Source organism: Ceratotherium simum, chromosome 9, assembly GCF_057802395.1.
Source record: "Ceratotherium simum simum isolate JZ-2026a chromosome 9, ASM5780239v1, whole genome shotgun sequence".
In the NCBI taxonomy this organism is placed as follows: Eukaryota; Metazoa; Chordata; class Mammalia; order Perissodactyla; family Rhinocerotidae; genus Ceratotherium; species Ceratotherium simum.
Genome location: NC_141908.1, coordinates 3,731,791 through 3,746,968, shown reverse-complemented (window position 1 = coordinate 3,746,968; position 15,178 = coordinate 3,731,791). Strand labels below are relative to the sequence as shown.

Sequence of the window (15,178 nt, the reverse complement as noted above, 5' to 3'; positions counted from 1 at the left end):
GGAGGAGCAGAGCTGGGATCTGAACCTGGGCCTCCCACTCTGCCACACTATACACAGTGCTTTGCAAACTGTTCCCTTACGCACTGGAGGCGCACACTCCCATTCACCTGAAGGGCCTGTTACGTGCGGGTGTCAGGATCACAGACTCACAGTGGGACCAGCCTCCAGCCTCCAGCCTCCAGCCTCCAGCCTCCACCCTCGAAGCCTCGGGGTCTAGCAGGGAGGATGGTTACCCCATTGTATGGAAGAGCAAACCAAGGCGAGAAGGGTTAAGTAACTGGCCCCGGTCCCAGACAGAGGGAAGGGAGAGCAGGAGTCAGAATCCCAGGTCTCAGGGTGCACGTCCGCTGCCCAGAGGCCCCTCTCTCCACCAAGCTGTTCAGGAGTGGCACTGCACTGGCTGCAGAACGTGGGGATGGCCTCTCTGGTCTCTTGGCGTGCACAGCGGGCAGGGGGACCCACGAGTGCAGTGGCACAAAGTCGGGACACAGGTATCAGGCTGAGTCCTGCTGCTGACCATGGGTTTCCCAAGGTGCTGACTCAGCTCTCCCAGCCAGGCCCTGCAACCCTGCACCAGCGCCTCAGGGCGGCTTCCACAGGGCCCCAGGCCAGCCGCGCCAGGATCAGGCACCAGGGGGGACCCCACTGGTCCACCAGATCCAGGGCAGCACTGCCCCCAATGTCCTCAGGAAGCGTCCAGGGCCCCCTTTGCAGTGGCCTCCTCCAGGCCCGCAGTCCACCCAACCAGGAGGGCTGGGCTGGTCAGTGTGGGGAAGGTGGTGACATTCTAGCTCAGCCAGGCCAGCTTCCAGAACAGACTGCTCCACTGAGTCTTAGGGGGAGGGAGGGACACAAATAAACTCCTGACTTAGTTTATATTTCAGAGAAACAACAATATTTGGGTTTTGTCCCAGGTTCAGCAAATGCATCCAACTAATGTGGATTCTGTTTCTCGGTTTAGATCAAGACTCAGCTCTATTCTTGGCCATTAACTCGTTCTTAAGTCTCCCCGGCCCCAGGATCCCCCCACTCCCACTCTGTCTTCAGGGGAGGTGGGCACTCTGGCATCTGTGCCCAGCTCTCCCTCTACTTGAGGCTCCCTAGGGAGTGCAGAGTCCGGCTGGCTCTATCCAAATCCGACCCTGACCCTCTGGGGTCCCTTGATTCCTGCGGAGACCCAGGTGCCCCGTCTCGCTCATGGAGTCGTCAGGGAATCCCAGCGCCACGTGGAAATCCCGACCCAGTGAAGGGCCAGCTCTGCAGGGTCCCATTCTCCTCTGGTGTGCCAGCCTCCTGGGGCAACCAAAGGTCCCACCCTCTTCCCATACACACACCCACACACACGCACCCACACACACACACCCAGGTGTTTACTCCACGGAGGCAACCGCACACACTGATTTTCATTCGAAAGCACTCACATTTGCACTTGGATGGTCTCTTCCAAGCATCCTTTCACTCCCTGGATTCAGGGATGGGGGTGGCAGCACCTGGGAAAGGCCAACCTAGGGCCAAACCTGATGGCTGGGAGGGACCCTGAGGCTCAGTGTTCTCATCTGCCAAATGGAACCACAGTCTTGCCTACCTCACCGGTCACCAAGAGAAACAAAGGAAAAATGGTAGGTGTGAGAGTTCTTAGTAAATTACCAAATGCCACGGAGATATTAAGATTGTCCTCTCCTCCTGAACCATCTAGACCCGGCTGGACCCAGCAGAACTCAGCTCTGCCATTATCCCTACAAGAGTCTGGGAATTCTCCTTACTTCACTGAGGGGAATCTCATGCTTCCCAATTCTTGGATGGACACGCTGAGGCACGGCAGCTGAGCCAGGGTTCATATATCAGGCTTCTGATGTATGAATGAATGAAGGATGAGAGACCCTCACCTCTGTCCCCAGCTCTGTGCCCCTCATCTGGCCCCTCAAACCACAGCCCACCTGGAACCATTTGCCCCCACCCCACCCCCTTCCACCAGGCTCTGGCTCAGGAGGCTCTGACTTCACTCCTCAGTGAGGTGATACCACCACCTCCCAGATTAGCTTTTTCAGACTATACAGGAAAAAAGAAACAAAGGCACTGCAGTTCAATTTCAAGAATCCTGTCATAAGCAAAGACAAACAGCTCAAACCACAAACCAGCTCAAAAGCCAGAAAGGTCCATATCTGTGGGTTCCCAGGTGTGGGTTCCCGAGATGCTCCCTGGGAAAAAACCCCTATGTCAGCCCCCACCGGGGACCAAGCACTGATCACATTCACTTCCTCCTGGACCCTCCCCACAAGCCTGTGGGGCAGGAACTCTTATTCCCATTTACAGAGGAGGAAATGAGGGCTCAGAGAGGGCATGACTTGCCCAGAGCACCAGACTAGGCAACTGGTCACTGGGGCCACACTCCTTCCTCTCTCTGAGGATTAAAGGCCCTGTTCGGGTCTGTCTTCCCCACACACACCTCTTAACCTTCTTCTTGTCTTTCCCCTGTTCAGTCTCTCCTCTCCCCCTGTCCAGCTGCCAGGGGCCCAGGACCAGATTAGTGCCCTCAACCACCCCATCACCACTATCTGGCCCCTGAGATAATTAGCAATGGGCTGGAGGACACCTCCTGAGAGAGTTGATGCCATCTCAGAGCAGAGAAAAAGGGGAACCACAGTGGGAGTGGGCGGCAGGGGCCCCCTTGAGGGGTCTCTCCCAGCCCAGGACTCCCTGCGTCAGGTCTGTCCCCAGTGCCCAATGGCAGGCCCAGGCATGTTGGCCATAGTCCTGGGGAGAGGCCAGGCTGAGCAAAGGGTCCAAAGAAAGCAGCAGCAGCTGTTGGAAAAAGGAGCCAGGCTGGCAAAGGCTCTCCCACCACCCCATCCCCCTTCCGGCCCCACAGCCTCTGCAAAGCTCCTCAAGCCACAGGCCTGAGTGGAAACCGCAGCCCCCCTCACCAGCCAGCCGCTGCCCCCTGAGCCTCCATCCACACAACACTCCGGTTACTGCTGTCCACTCCCCACCCAATGGTCTGCGCTCGGAGCCAGGGTCCCCACCAGCTAGCATGACTACTTGTCCTCTGAGGACCCTCCCCAGCTCTGACCCAGGAGCTAGGGGACCCCCGCATGGCCATCTGGTCAATGGCCTGGCCTCAAAGGGCAGAGCACACAGGGCTACCTTGAAGAAGGGTGAACCGATCACTGACAGCCCTCCCAGCTGTCAGGGTCTATAGGCCTAGCAGTGTTACTCTCTCCTCAGGGTCACCTTGGAGCCCCAAAAAGACAGAGAAGCAGGTATGCACACGATGGGGGGAGGTACAGGATATTGTACACCAGCCTTTCCAGCAAGGCTGGAGGACAGACGTCACCCAGCCCGTGACCCCACCCCTGACAAGTGGACTCCAGGATGGCAGCCCTGCCCCAGACCCCCTGTGCCTTCCTGGGCATGGCTGGATTCTAACCTGGCCAAGGTCACCCCCTCACCCCTGGCCTTCTCCTCTTCCTCAGAAAGCCAGGGACTCCTGAGGCCCAGGACAGTGAAACACTGGGTCCCAGCTGAGCCCAGACTGGGAGATGGCCAGACAAATGGCTCAGGCGCCACCTCCGAGGAGAAAGGCGAGTAGGCCGGGCACAGGGGTCTGGGGGCAGAGCCGGCTGGTCCCTCTCGGCCCTCTGGGGCCTGGGCTCCCTCACCTATCTTTTCAGACTCGGGCCTCATCCCACCCACCCCCAGTCACACACAGTCCAGCCACCCTGAACAGACTGCCAGCAACAGCCCTTTCCCCCCCCACAAAAGCTGCCTCCTTTGTCCTTCAAACCCAGCTCAGGCGCCACCTCCGAGGAGGAGCCTTCCCTGACTGCCCAGGGCCCTTGTCGGCTCTCCCCTCAGTGCTGCGATGGGCACTGTGTGCGGGGCTGGGAGCTCCCTGAGGGCAGGGGCAAGGTGAGCTCTCCCCTCTGGGGACCCTCAGCATCCCAGCATCCTGGCCCACAGCGGGCACACCGTCACCAAGAGGACAACGGGGATCAGTCAGGTCATCACGGCCCCGGGAGCTGACTCAGTGTACAAGGTACAAGGAGCCAGCAGGACGTCCCCAAAAAGGGGCCCTGGGGGCTCCAGGATGGGGGGCCTGCAGGGGTCGGAAGGCCTGAGAGCCCCCGCCCAGCCTCGGCAGTCCCCCCGAGTCCCGTGGTGGCTGCTGCCAGCCGCCCACTCGCTCCCCGCCCTGGGCTCAGCACCCCCACACCGCGGCCGCACACTGCAGAGGAGGAGACATCTGCAGCTCTTGCTGCCCTTCCCGGGGGGTGCGGGCGCAGCAGTGGGACCCACCCGCCATCCCAGGCTTGGGCACGGCATAAGGGCACAAATGCCACTCCCAGGGGCACCACAGACAGTTCTCAGTACCCAAGGCTGCTGCCCACCCCCAGGCTCCAATCCCGGCCCTCCACCCACGCCATGGCCCCAATCCCACCATCTGCTACGACACTGGGACCAGGTCAGGGACTGGGGCAAAGGTGAGTTCCAGGAGGCAAAGAGAAGAGGCCCAGCAAAGAGAGAGCGGAAATGGGTCTGAGGGCAGCAGCTCACTGGCCCTAACAGTGAAGTCTCGGATCCAACAAACCACTCAGAGCCCCAGGTCGTGATCCCCAGCACCTGTCACCTAAAAGCCTTCTCGGGGTGGAAGAGGACTCCTGTGGAGGGCCCGGGCCAAGCCCTCTTTGGCTCCCCAGCAGGGTCCCAGCCCACCTCCAAGAACCCCAGTTTCTGGGCCCAAGCACTGCAGCCCATGACTCAGGTAAGCCCCACCCCCACCCTGAGCCATTTACTGCGGGGAAAAAGCACTGTGCAGTGATGCCCGGGGCCCTCAGAACGGCCTGTGGTGGGTGGGAGGTGCCCCTCCAGCCTGACCCCAAGCCCTGAGCTCTGACCACCGCCTCCCCTACTGTCTGACGGCCTTGAGTCCTGCAGCACAGCTCCACCACCCCTCCCTGCGCCCGGAGACCAGAGCCTCCCCGGCCTCTGCCAGCCATCAGTCTGTCTCCTCCAAGCCTGACAATCTGTGCATCCAGCAACAGGTCTGCAGGAGACCTACTGTGTGCCGAGCTGGGGATGCCACAAGCGACTGCAGGAGGCAGGACCCACTCCACGGAGCAGACGGTCTCAGGGGCCTGCCTGAAGCCTGGACCCAGGAGAACCGCCTCCCTGCTCCACAGGTCCCGTCCACAGGCGGGACGCCCCGGAGCAGCAGGTCCCAGACTTCAGATTGTCTTCCCAGGGTGCGTGTGTGTGTGGTCAGTGGCACGACTATTTCCTGCCCAAGATCATTAAGAAACAATTAGTATTACCATCATTTCATAAAAGAAACCTTGTTGCAACAACGTAAAAGTAGACAGATATAATCTCAGAATGAAGGATGTTCCTTTATACTGAATAAACTGTATGCAGCTTTTATACTTGGGAAAACACTCTCATACACACATACACATACTCTCTCTCAAACGCACGCACACCCCATTGCCTCATTTGTCCTCATTTGCATGGGAACCCCGTCTCTAGACTTGCATAGAGAAACCCCACGTGTCCCCTTGCCCTCAAGCCCACCACACATCTCAAAAGGGGAAAGGCTACATCCCAAAGTATAAGCCTGGACCCCAGGTGGGGACCCACGGGGAGACCAGAGGCCCAAAATCTCATTTAATGGGGGAGGGAGAAGGTCTTGGGGACCAAATCTGTCAAATGACCCCCCTGATAGACAGGCCTTCAGGGTCAGGAGGGCCTCACGGGAGATCTGCTTCTCATTTCCATGTCTCCAGGCCTCCCCCAGGCCTGAACACCCCCTCACGGCCTGAGGTAGCCACCCAGACAGCTGGCCAGGACAGCCCGTGGACAAGTCACCCCATGCTCTGAGCCTCACTTTCCCCATCCGCGGAGTGGGAATCACGCTGACCTCACCTGGGTGCAGTGAGGATGAGAGATTTCCTGGGCAGCTGGCACCCAGCAGGCATGCGATAAACCACGGCTATTATTATTAAGTTAATATTTGACATAGGCTCCCCTTGGGACAGGAAGAACCTGTCTTTCTCTTCTCAACTCCCCAGCCCGACCCTCGTCAGCCCTTGGCACAGAGCCAGCTTCGCTGCCCAGTCCAGGACTGTGTGGCCTCTTTGGGAGGTGGCAGCCTCTTCAGGGAGGCCCCAGGAGCCCAGGTGCCAGCCAGGTCCCACAGGGCATGCCCTTCCACACACAAGAACAGCTCCTTTAGGAAACCACAAGCTCTGCCCTTTGCTAGGAGCCTCTCCTGCATGTGTCCACTTATTCTGCACAAAATCCCCTGTGGCACATACCTCCCATTTCAGGTGAGGAAACTGAGGCTCAGAGAAGTCAACTGGACTAGCCCAAGTGTAGTACCGCGTGGGGAGGGATTCAAACCCAGCTCACTAGGGCCCAAGTGGTTTCCAATGCACCGAGCTGCTGCTTGACATGAAATCTTACAAGTGGCCCTCCCAGTCTAGGCATCTTTGATGCCTTCCTCCTCCTCCTTTAGTGGCTCCTCCCCCCTCCCCAACCCTACCTCCTGGGCGAGGGCGCCTGCGCTGAAGCTGCCCAGGCCTGTCCTCTGTCAGTGCCCTGCAGGGTGATTTTAGCATTGCTGTCCTTTCTTTGCACTTTTAACCCCAAAAGGAGACTTGTCAAAGAAGCAGCTTTAGAAAAACACAACATACCAGGGTGACATCCAACAGGAAGCCTCCCTGGCCCAGGTGCCCTCTCACCTGGAGACCAGAAGCTTCTGCTCAGCCTCTCCCTCGCAATGCCCTGCACTGTGTGGGCGCCCTCGTTCACATCCACACCCGAGTCCTCAGCACCAGTGCTGGGGATGCTCAGGAAAGGCAGAGCCACTGAGGAAGAGCTACAGGCCACCTCCTGCTTCACTGCTCTGAGAAGCAGCTTGCACAGCAGCTGTTTGTCTCTTTGCTGTCTCCCCAGCTAGAACGCCACCCCCTTGAGGGGTCTGGTTTTGCTCAGCCCATATCCTCCGTCCCCAGAACAGTGCCCAGCACATAGTGGGCGCTCAATATTTGCTTCCCGAATAAATGAGTGAATAAGCAAACCCCACCATCACTTTACTGATGGCCAAGAGTGAAGCCCAGAGCAGGGGGACTTGCCAGGGCCACAGTTTATGTGTCGGCAGTCAGGACTCACCCCAGAACTGCCGATTCCCTCCCCCGCTGCAGGTGCCCCTACACACACAGACACAGGCGCACACAAGCACACCACTCCAGGACTGGGACGACATCATAAGCCCTGATCAGCCGTGGGCTCAGCAGGGATTAGCTGTCTATAGAGGCCTGTAATGGACACTCTCAGGCAGAGAGGCAGAAGAGCCTGTGCAGGCAGGGAGGGCCCCAGTGTGGCTCACCGTGCCGCGCCGCCCCACAGAGCTGGCGTTCAATGGGCACCTGCCATGTGCTGGGCACCTGTCCAAGGCTTTCCTCTCCACAACAAACCTGTGAAGAGGAACCGTTAGTATCCCCATTTTGACCTGAAGAAACTGGACTTGCCCAGGGTCCCAGCTAGTGAGGAGAACCCAGGACCGCCTGCCTGCCGTTCTCACGCATGCTCTCTCTGCCGCATCCCTGTAGCCTCTTCTACAGTGAGACAGAGGCCTAAGACTGAGGGTAGGACTCAGGGATTCTAGAACCCCATGGAAAAAGCACCATGCAAGGCCTAGCTTGGGTTAAGTAAGGCAGGAGGGAGGGACAGAAGCATTCTCCTAATGTTGTCCAAGTCATACACACAGCTTGTAAGGGACGAGCTGGGCCGCGACGGCCTAGGCCAGGCCCCAGGGCCTGGTCAGACGCCAGGGAGCAAAGGTGAGAATGGAGCCCGTGATGGGTCATCTGTGAAAAGGAGAGAACAGTTCAAACCTCGGCTTCACTGAGAATCCATGGGATACACAGATCTCCCCAGCATTCAAGACGTGATCAAATCTAGCCCAAACCCACCTCCCAGCCACTCTCACCACTCACAATACACCCCACTCCTTCTCTCCAGGTGAACCAGCGGCCTCTCTGCCCTCACTCTCACCCCGCACCTCAGCCCACACCTGTCCCTCCTGGAACCCCTTCTCCTGCCCCACACAGCCCAGTGAACTCACTCTCCTCTGCAGGACCCTGGGCAAAACAGCCTTGCCTCACTTTGAGCGCTGCCATGGGCTAGCAGACTCTCCTGGGTCTCAGCTCATCCCTGGACCCCACTGGGCTCAGGGAAGTCTGCAGGCCACGCTTCCAACCTCCCCGTTAGGCAAATGTCCCCTGAGCCACCATAAACACCCCACCCAGAGAGGATGCCTGGCTCAGGAGCCTTCCCTCCAGCATGCAGGATGAACCATCTACATAAATAACTCAGGTTTGGGGAAAAGTTGATCCAAGACTGAAGAGATGCAGAAAACCATGGGCAAGCTTATGAGCTCATGAGTGAGTGAGCTCATGTCTCTCATGAGTGAGAGACAAAGGAAAAGATGGCATGGGGAGGCAGACAAGAGAGGGGAGCAGGAGGAGGCCTGAGAGAGAGGAGCAGGAGGAGGCCTCAGACACTCAGGGACAGAGAGACGGGCACTAAGATGAGGAAAGAGAAATGGAGAATGTGGGTGGAGGGGAGCAACTTTTGACTAGGGCCTGGGAAGTGGGGCAGGTGGGTGGAGCCTGGTGCCTCTCAGCCTCCAGCAGACCTGGGTGGGCTCCCACCCCCAGAGCACCTGCTCTGTGGTGTAATGTGTTACTCTTAAGGCGGCTGTGAGGATGAGGATTGGTTGTAAAGGCCTCACTCCTACTGAGGAGGCCAACATGGCCACAGCATGAGGAGGCCTTGACCACCCAAATGAGCACAATGCCATCATGGGCATGTGTCAGGGTTCTATTAATAACCATCATTGCACCTTCCATCTACTGAGCATCTGCTCCTACATGCCAGGGCTGTGCTGCCCACTGACAGCCCTGGGCCCTGCCCCCTCCCCGCTGGGCCTCCCACTCCCAGCAGGCTCAGGGCTGGCCATGGGGACAGACAGAGTGCACACCTCCACCCCTGCCAGAGCCTTCTTCCTCATGCTTATCATCGGCTCCGTCAGCACAAGGCCAGCCTCCCTCATGCACGCTCCATGAGGACTTCTGGGCGGTGGACCTCGGGGGCAAGCAGGCCAGATTCCACCCTCGCCACAGCTGTCCCTTCTCCCCACCATCCCCTCCCCCAAGGGGCCCAGCCCGCCAACCTCTAATCCTCTGTCATCTGACCCAGGCTCCACCCTAAGTTGGTTCTGCCCAGCCACCCTACTGAGGCCTAAAAATGGACAGAGTCATTTATAGAGGGTCCGACAAGCCAAACGCAATGGGAAGATGACCTCATGGCACCCTTGGGCCCAAGCTCCCAGCACACACTCTGCACCCTGGGCACTCTGGGGGAAGCAAGAGCTAGGAGGCGAGCAGCGACAGTGCTATGCAGGCAGACCCTGGTGACCTTTCCAATATATTCTCATGGCCTCCTGACACCAGTGCCAGAGGCCACGGGACCTGACAACAGCAAGCTCCAGGCCAGCTAGAGCCACGGGAACCCTGCTGCCCACTGCCCCCTGGGCTCAGCCTAGGCCCAGGCACCTAGCACACGTCCAGGCAGCATCTGTTGAATGAGGGAAGGCAGAGGAGCCATGGCACAAACCACAGGCCTGCATCAGGGCTCCCAAGCCAAGCCCCTAAATGTCCTTCTCCGTTCATAAACAGTCACTCTGCACCTGCTGGGGCCAGGGGAATGCCGGGTGCACACACGGATCTGCCCTACCCTCAGGGAGTGCCCAGACCAGTGGTGGAGGTAGGCAGGCGATGGGTAATGCCAAGCCAGGACCCAAGGAGAGACCCACAGAGTTGGGGGGACAGGAAAGCTGGCCCCACAGGCACCAGAGGGCAAGCTTTCCTTGACCACACTGTCACCCTCTGAGTCCTGGTGGATGTTTGGACTAAGAAGGGATGTGGAGAAATTGGGAGAGAAGAAAAGAGACACATGACGCCCATCTTCCTGCAGATACCATCTAGTCCCCCAGCAAAGCTACTACTTGTCCCTGGTCAGGAAATGCCCTCCTATGGCAAGAGGACAACTAGAATTGCCCCACTATTGATTGATTTGACCGAGGCGAGATGGGGGTGGGGCAAGGGTGCCTGTGAGACCACCGACAATGTGAGTTAGAGTTAGACGTGGTCCTGAACACCCCAGAGATGCTGAGGAGGCAGCCAGGTCAGTGGCACCCAGGCTGTGACAGACTGAGCCACAGGAGGGCAAGGGGGAGAAGCTGGTGGCTTGAGGCTTCCTGAGAGGGGTAATGCAGCCAGGCCCACAAGGGAGGGACAAAGGAAGGCTACTATCTGAGACTCAGCCAGGATGCCTGTGGTGCTGCTCTGGCTTCTCTTGGGGGAGAGTCTCCTACCAGTGACCAGGGACAGAGAGCAGCAGTAGCACTAAGCAACTCCAGTCCCACACAGCCCAGGCTTGGGCAGGGCCAGCCCTTGATCAAGGCCAGCATCCAGCCAGCATCCACAGCTGACCTGCTGTCAGCCAACTGCCCATGGCCACAGAATGGGCTGAAGAGGGAGGGGTGGCAGCTCAGTGGGGTCAGCGATGATATATTGCCACTTACAGGGAGGGGACATGGCCCATGCCTATTGCTCCTGAAATTACTGAAGGATGTGCTGCAGAGACAAGGCATCTGGGCAAAGGGCACAGAGCAAGAGCCGAGGGGAGCCAGGAAGGAGCAGGCCAGCTGTGGGGTGGGGGCAGGGCACTCGTCTCAGCTGACCCTCTGCTTCCCACTCATCCTCCTCAGCCCCTTGGGAGCCGGAAGCAGGCTTAGGCCCAGAGCTGCCTGCTCCAGGCACCTAGATGGACTACTCAGTCACGGGAGTGGGGAGGAAGCAAGGGCAGCAGCATCTGCCCCCCCTCACCACCACCACCAACCTGAGCTTTGAAGGCTTCCCAGCCCCCAGGCAGCTATCCGTGGGGCTCTAATCCCTCCTCCCGCCCTGGGAGGGAGCGGACAGCTGGGGCAGGCCTGATCTGGAGCTTGGCTGAGGGCCTTTCCCTCCACGCGCACCCACCCACCTCCTTAGCCCGGGACCACAAGGATGAGCAGCAGAACTCTGAGGGAGGCACTGGGGAAGCTCTAGCCGCCGCCCCCACACCCATCACGTGGCTGCATCCCTAAGGAGCCCGCAGGTCTCAGCTGAAAAAGTCATTGTTTATAAACAGCCACAGGCCTGGCAAAGGAAGGCCGAGCCGTCCCCGGGGCCGGTGCGTCGGACGAGAGAGGCGGCAGACTCCACTGGGGGGCCACCCAGGCAGGAGCACAGATTCTGCAATCTCAGATTTCAGAGTCGGAGTCGGCAGGGGAAGTGGCGTCAGCAGCTGGCGTGATCCAATTCAATAAAGCAGAGGCGGCAGGGGATAAAAAGCGGAGCCGGCGCGGACCCCCGCCCCCTAGCCCCGCATTTCCTGCACAGTCCGGGTGCCACGGGAAGCCCCGGTTCCATCCCCCGCGCTTGGAGCCAGTTGCTCCCGGCGCTGAGGAGTCGGGTTTCCTGCAGCGCCCTCCACACCCCCAGCGGCCCACGGCCAGTCCTCCGGGCCAGTTCCCCACCCCGGCCGTGGGCCCCCAAACCCAGAGCCACCACTCCCTCCCCTGCCGCCGGAAACGCGAAGCCCCTGCTCCGACAAAGGCACCTCCCCGAAGGGTGCGCAGCCCTCGGCTGCCCGGGGTCCCGGCCCGAGCTTCCAGGCCGCAGGCACCTCTCGGGAAAGGAAACCCGATCCCTCCTTCGACCAGTGGGGAAAGAAGGTGGAGAGGCGGGTGGGGAGGAGGGAACGGCGGACGCAGGAAGCTCCCAGAGGCCTGGAGCGAGCGCGCTGGCGAGGGGCAGCCTCGGGATTCCTGGAGCACGGCGGCCCTAGGGGACAAGGGGCAGGCTCCCTCCCCCAGCGCAGGCCCCGCCCGCACGGCCCGCGTGGCCCTGGAGGGCTGGGAGCGCCACCTCGTCTCCCAGCCTCCCGGCCCTCGGCCTCCAGGGTGGGGTGAGCCTAGACCTCGCGCCCGGAGAGAGCGTGGGCCGCCACTTCTCTGCAGACGTGCGAAGAAGACACAGAGCGGCCGGGGGCGGGGGGGGCGGGGACAGCTGCGCCCTTTTCTGGCCCCCGCCGGGGATGGGGAGACTGAGGACGAGGACTGGAGAGGGCGCCCAGAGCGCCGGGGCCGCAGCCCGTAGACCCCCCCCGAAGGCCTTCGGCAGCGGTCGTCCGGAGGTGACAGCGCCCGACACCGGGTGAGGACCAGCACCCTGAAGCGGGGGTGGGGGGACAGGTGGCGCGGACGGCTCGGCGGCTGGGGGTCGGGCTCGTTCACCTTCTCCTGCGCGCGAGTGAGCTTCTTCTGCACGTTACTGGCGATCTTCCCTGCCGTCACCCCCTTGCTGCCCATCTCTGCCATCGCGGCTCAGGCCTCGCCCGGTGGCGGGCGCCGATCTCCCAGCCCCCGGCCCCCGGCCGCGCGTCCTGCCCCGGCTCGCGCTCCACGCCGCGCACTAGCCAGCCGCGCCGACTGACGGAGGCGGAGCGTGCGCCCGGCGAGCGAGCGAGCGAGCGAGCGAGCGACGCCGGGACCGGGGGATGGGGGACGGCCGGCGGGAGGGAGGGGGAGGGGGAGGGGGAGGGGGAGGGGCTGGGCCTTCGGCGGCGGTCAGCGCCCCCCGCCCGCCCCCTCTGGACCAGACACTGCCTTTTAAAGGGCCACTCCGGGCGCCGGAACCGCCCGGCCGGCCAGGAGCGAGCGGCGCGCGCGGGTGCCGGGGCTGCGGCGAGCGGGACTCCCGGGACGCTCCAATGACACCGCGCCGGGGCGGGGACTAATACGACAGTCCTGGGTCCGGGGCCGCCGCGCGCCGTGTTGTCCTCCTAAGTAGTCACCTCCAGCCGCCCAGATAAGGAGGTCGATGGGGGAGAGGGGTGCTTTCAAAAACCCGAGATAAAGTGCGGCGATTGGTGCGCACCCCTGGTATCCGGGAGCCGGGGCTGGGAGGGGGCGGCTGGAGCCCCCTTCTCTCCCCCGGGGCTTACCCCTGGCCCCGCGCTGGACGCTCGGCCCCCGCCCGGCCTATAGTCTCACCGTCTCCACCTGAGTTCTCTGGGCGCCTCTGGAACGTCTTCACGTCTCTGTCCCCGGCGCCTGGTCCCATGCCAGCCAAGGCGCCCGGTCTTCCACTTTGCTGATAATTATTGTTATAACAACAAAACCTAACATTACTGAGTGCTCACTGTGTGCCTGGCGCTCGGCTAAGAGCCTCCTCGACAGGCATTGTCGCCTTCAGTCTCACGACAGCCCCAGGAGGTGGGTGCTGGTATTGTTCCCATTCTACGCAGGACCCACCGAGAGGCCTGCAACCGGATCCCTGACTCCACATCCCAGGCTGTCGACCGCCGTACCCTGGGTTGTCTTCTCTTCTGTGCTGGAAGAAAAATGATTAATGACCGTTATTCTAAGAGAAGATAAGCTTATTGGTAACCGTCTTTGTCAACAGACCAATGACACGTTCAAAATTAATAAATATGTATTGTGACTACTGACCCCAACACACCCCTCCTTAAAATCATGTCAGGGGCTGTGAAGGATGCACGGCACCATGCAGCCCTGGAGGTCAGGGCACAGCCTGAAGGTTTCTAAGGGACTGTGGGCTGAGTTGACAGAGACAGGAGTCCTGGAGGCCCTGCTGAGGAGGAGTAGATGGGAGCCAGGCCAGGGGTCCCTGGGACACTCCGGGAGCAGCAGGAAGGCCTCTCGCAGACCATACACCAAGCCCCCATGCAAATAGAGAAGCTGAGGCCCAGAAATGAAAGGTTGAGGCTGAGTTCCATAGCCGGCTCTCTCTTCCCTCTGTTGGGAAGGCCCTGCACTCTCTCTGCTACTCCTCCTGGTTCTTCCTATTACTGCTCAGTGCCTCTACGCGAAGATCTTCATCAGCCCTTCCTTCTGGCCTGTTTTTATTCCTATTTTGCAGAAAGACAGACTGAGGCTCTGCAGCTGCTGAAGGTCACAAGAGATGAGCAGAGATCCACACCCAGGCCTTCCTGCACTAAAGCCCTCAGCTGATACACTGAACTGCTTCCCAGAAAAAGCACTAAGCATTGCGTGCATGGAAAGCATTTTGTCAAAATTATTTTTATAACCTCTTGCCCGATTCGTGAGTTACAAAAACAAAACCTAAAGCAGCTTTCTCCTGAAAGCTCAACGCTTTCACTTCATGTCTCTCTCCTCCTAATTTTATGTTTGTCATTTTTCTAACCGTTTCTAAGAGCGATTTTTTCCAACATTCCTCTGAGGAAAGGAGGAAATGAGCAGAAGTCAAACCGTGTTACAGTCAGCCCACAGGGGTCAGTGGGAGATTCTGCCTCGCTGGACTTCGTTGTTTCAAAATATCACTTGACAAAAAAATTGGAAGCCACTTAAATGGTTATCAGCAGGATAGGGCCAGCTAGCCAGCACAGCGGCCAGAGTGGCCATCAGGGGACCATTTGAAACAGCCATTACAGAGACCATTACCATTATGGTAAACAACCACTACCATTATGTAGCAACATGCAAATAATGTTTGTGGTATAATAATGAGTGAAAAGGAGAAGATAGGAAACTGTGCATGCCCTTTCCTTGTAACTGTGTAAAAATAAGTACAATTCTCCAGATCAAAGACTCCAAAGAACCATTCACAAAGGAGATAGATGTGTTAGGGTCAAGGCATCATGGCTGATTTCTTCCCCTTAATTTCCTAAATATTGCATAATATGCTATATTGTCTTCATAACTAAAACACACACACATAGCTCTATCCTTCAAGAAGGTAATTCTTTATCTGATCTCTAGATTGGAAAGACTTTTCTAAGCACAAAAGCATTAGAGGATATATTGAAATAAAAAATGCCAGTTTGAGGGTACATAAAAATTAAAATATTTTAAACTTCAAAAAATACCATCAACACATAGGATAAAAGTTTGGAAGGAAATGCTCCACAAATGTTAGTATAAGTCCAAAGGGTAGGAATGTAGATTTTTACTTTCTTCCTTATGATTTTTTACAGTGTCTGATTTTTTCTACCATGATAGCCCATTGTTTTTACCATCAGATAGATAAAT

At 58.8% G+C, this 15,178-nt stretch overlaps 1 protein-coding gene across 11 annotated transcripts in view; it reads right to left on the bottom strand.

The window, feature by feature from the left end:
* Nucleotides 1-12,622, bottom strand: part of BIN1 (bridging integrator 1) — a 58,195-nt gene extending 45,573 nt beyond the window's left edge. The window contains exon 1 of one of the 11 annotated variants that reach the window (XM_004423917.3): nucleotides 12,401-12,622. In XM_004423917.3, coding sequence (XP_004423974.1) covers nucleotides 12,401-12,484 — 84 coding nt within the window. In that variant the 5' untranslated portion in view covers nucleotides 12,485-12,622. Of the gene's footprint in view, nucleotides 1-11,106; nucleotides 11,331-12,400 lie in introns of those variants that run through there. The other 10 variants (XM_087435022.1, XM_014782503.2, XM_004423920.3 and 7 more) reach the window with 10 other exon arrangements.
* Nucleotides 12,623-15,178: the final 2,556 nt, after the last annotated feature.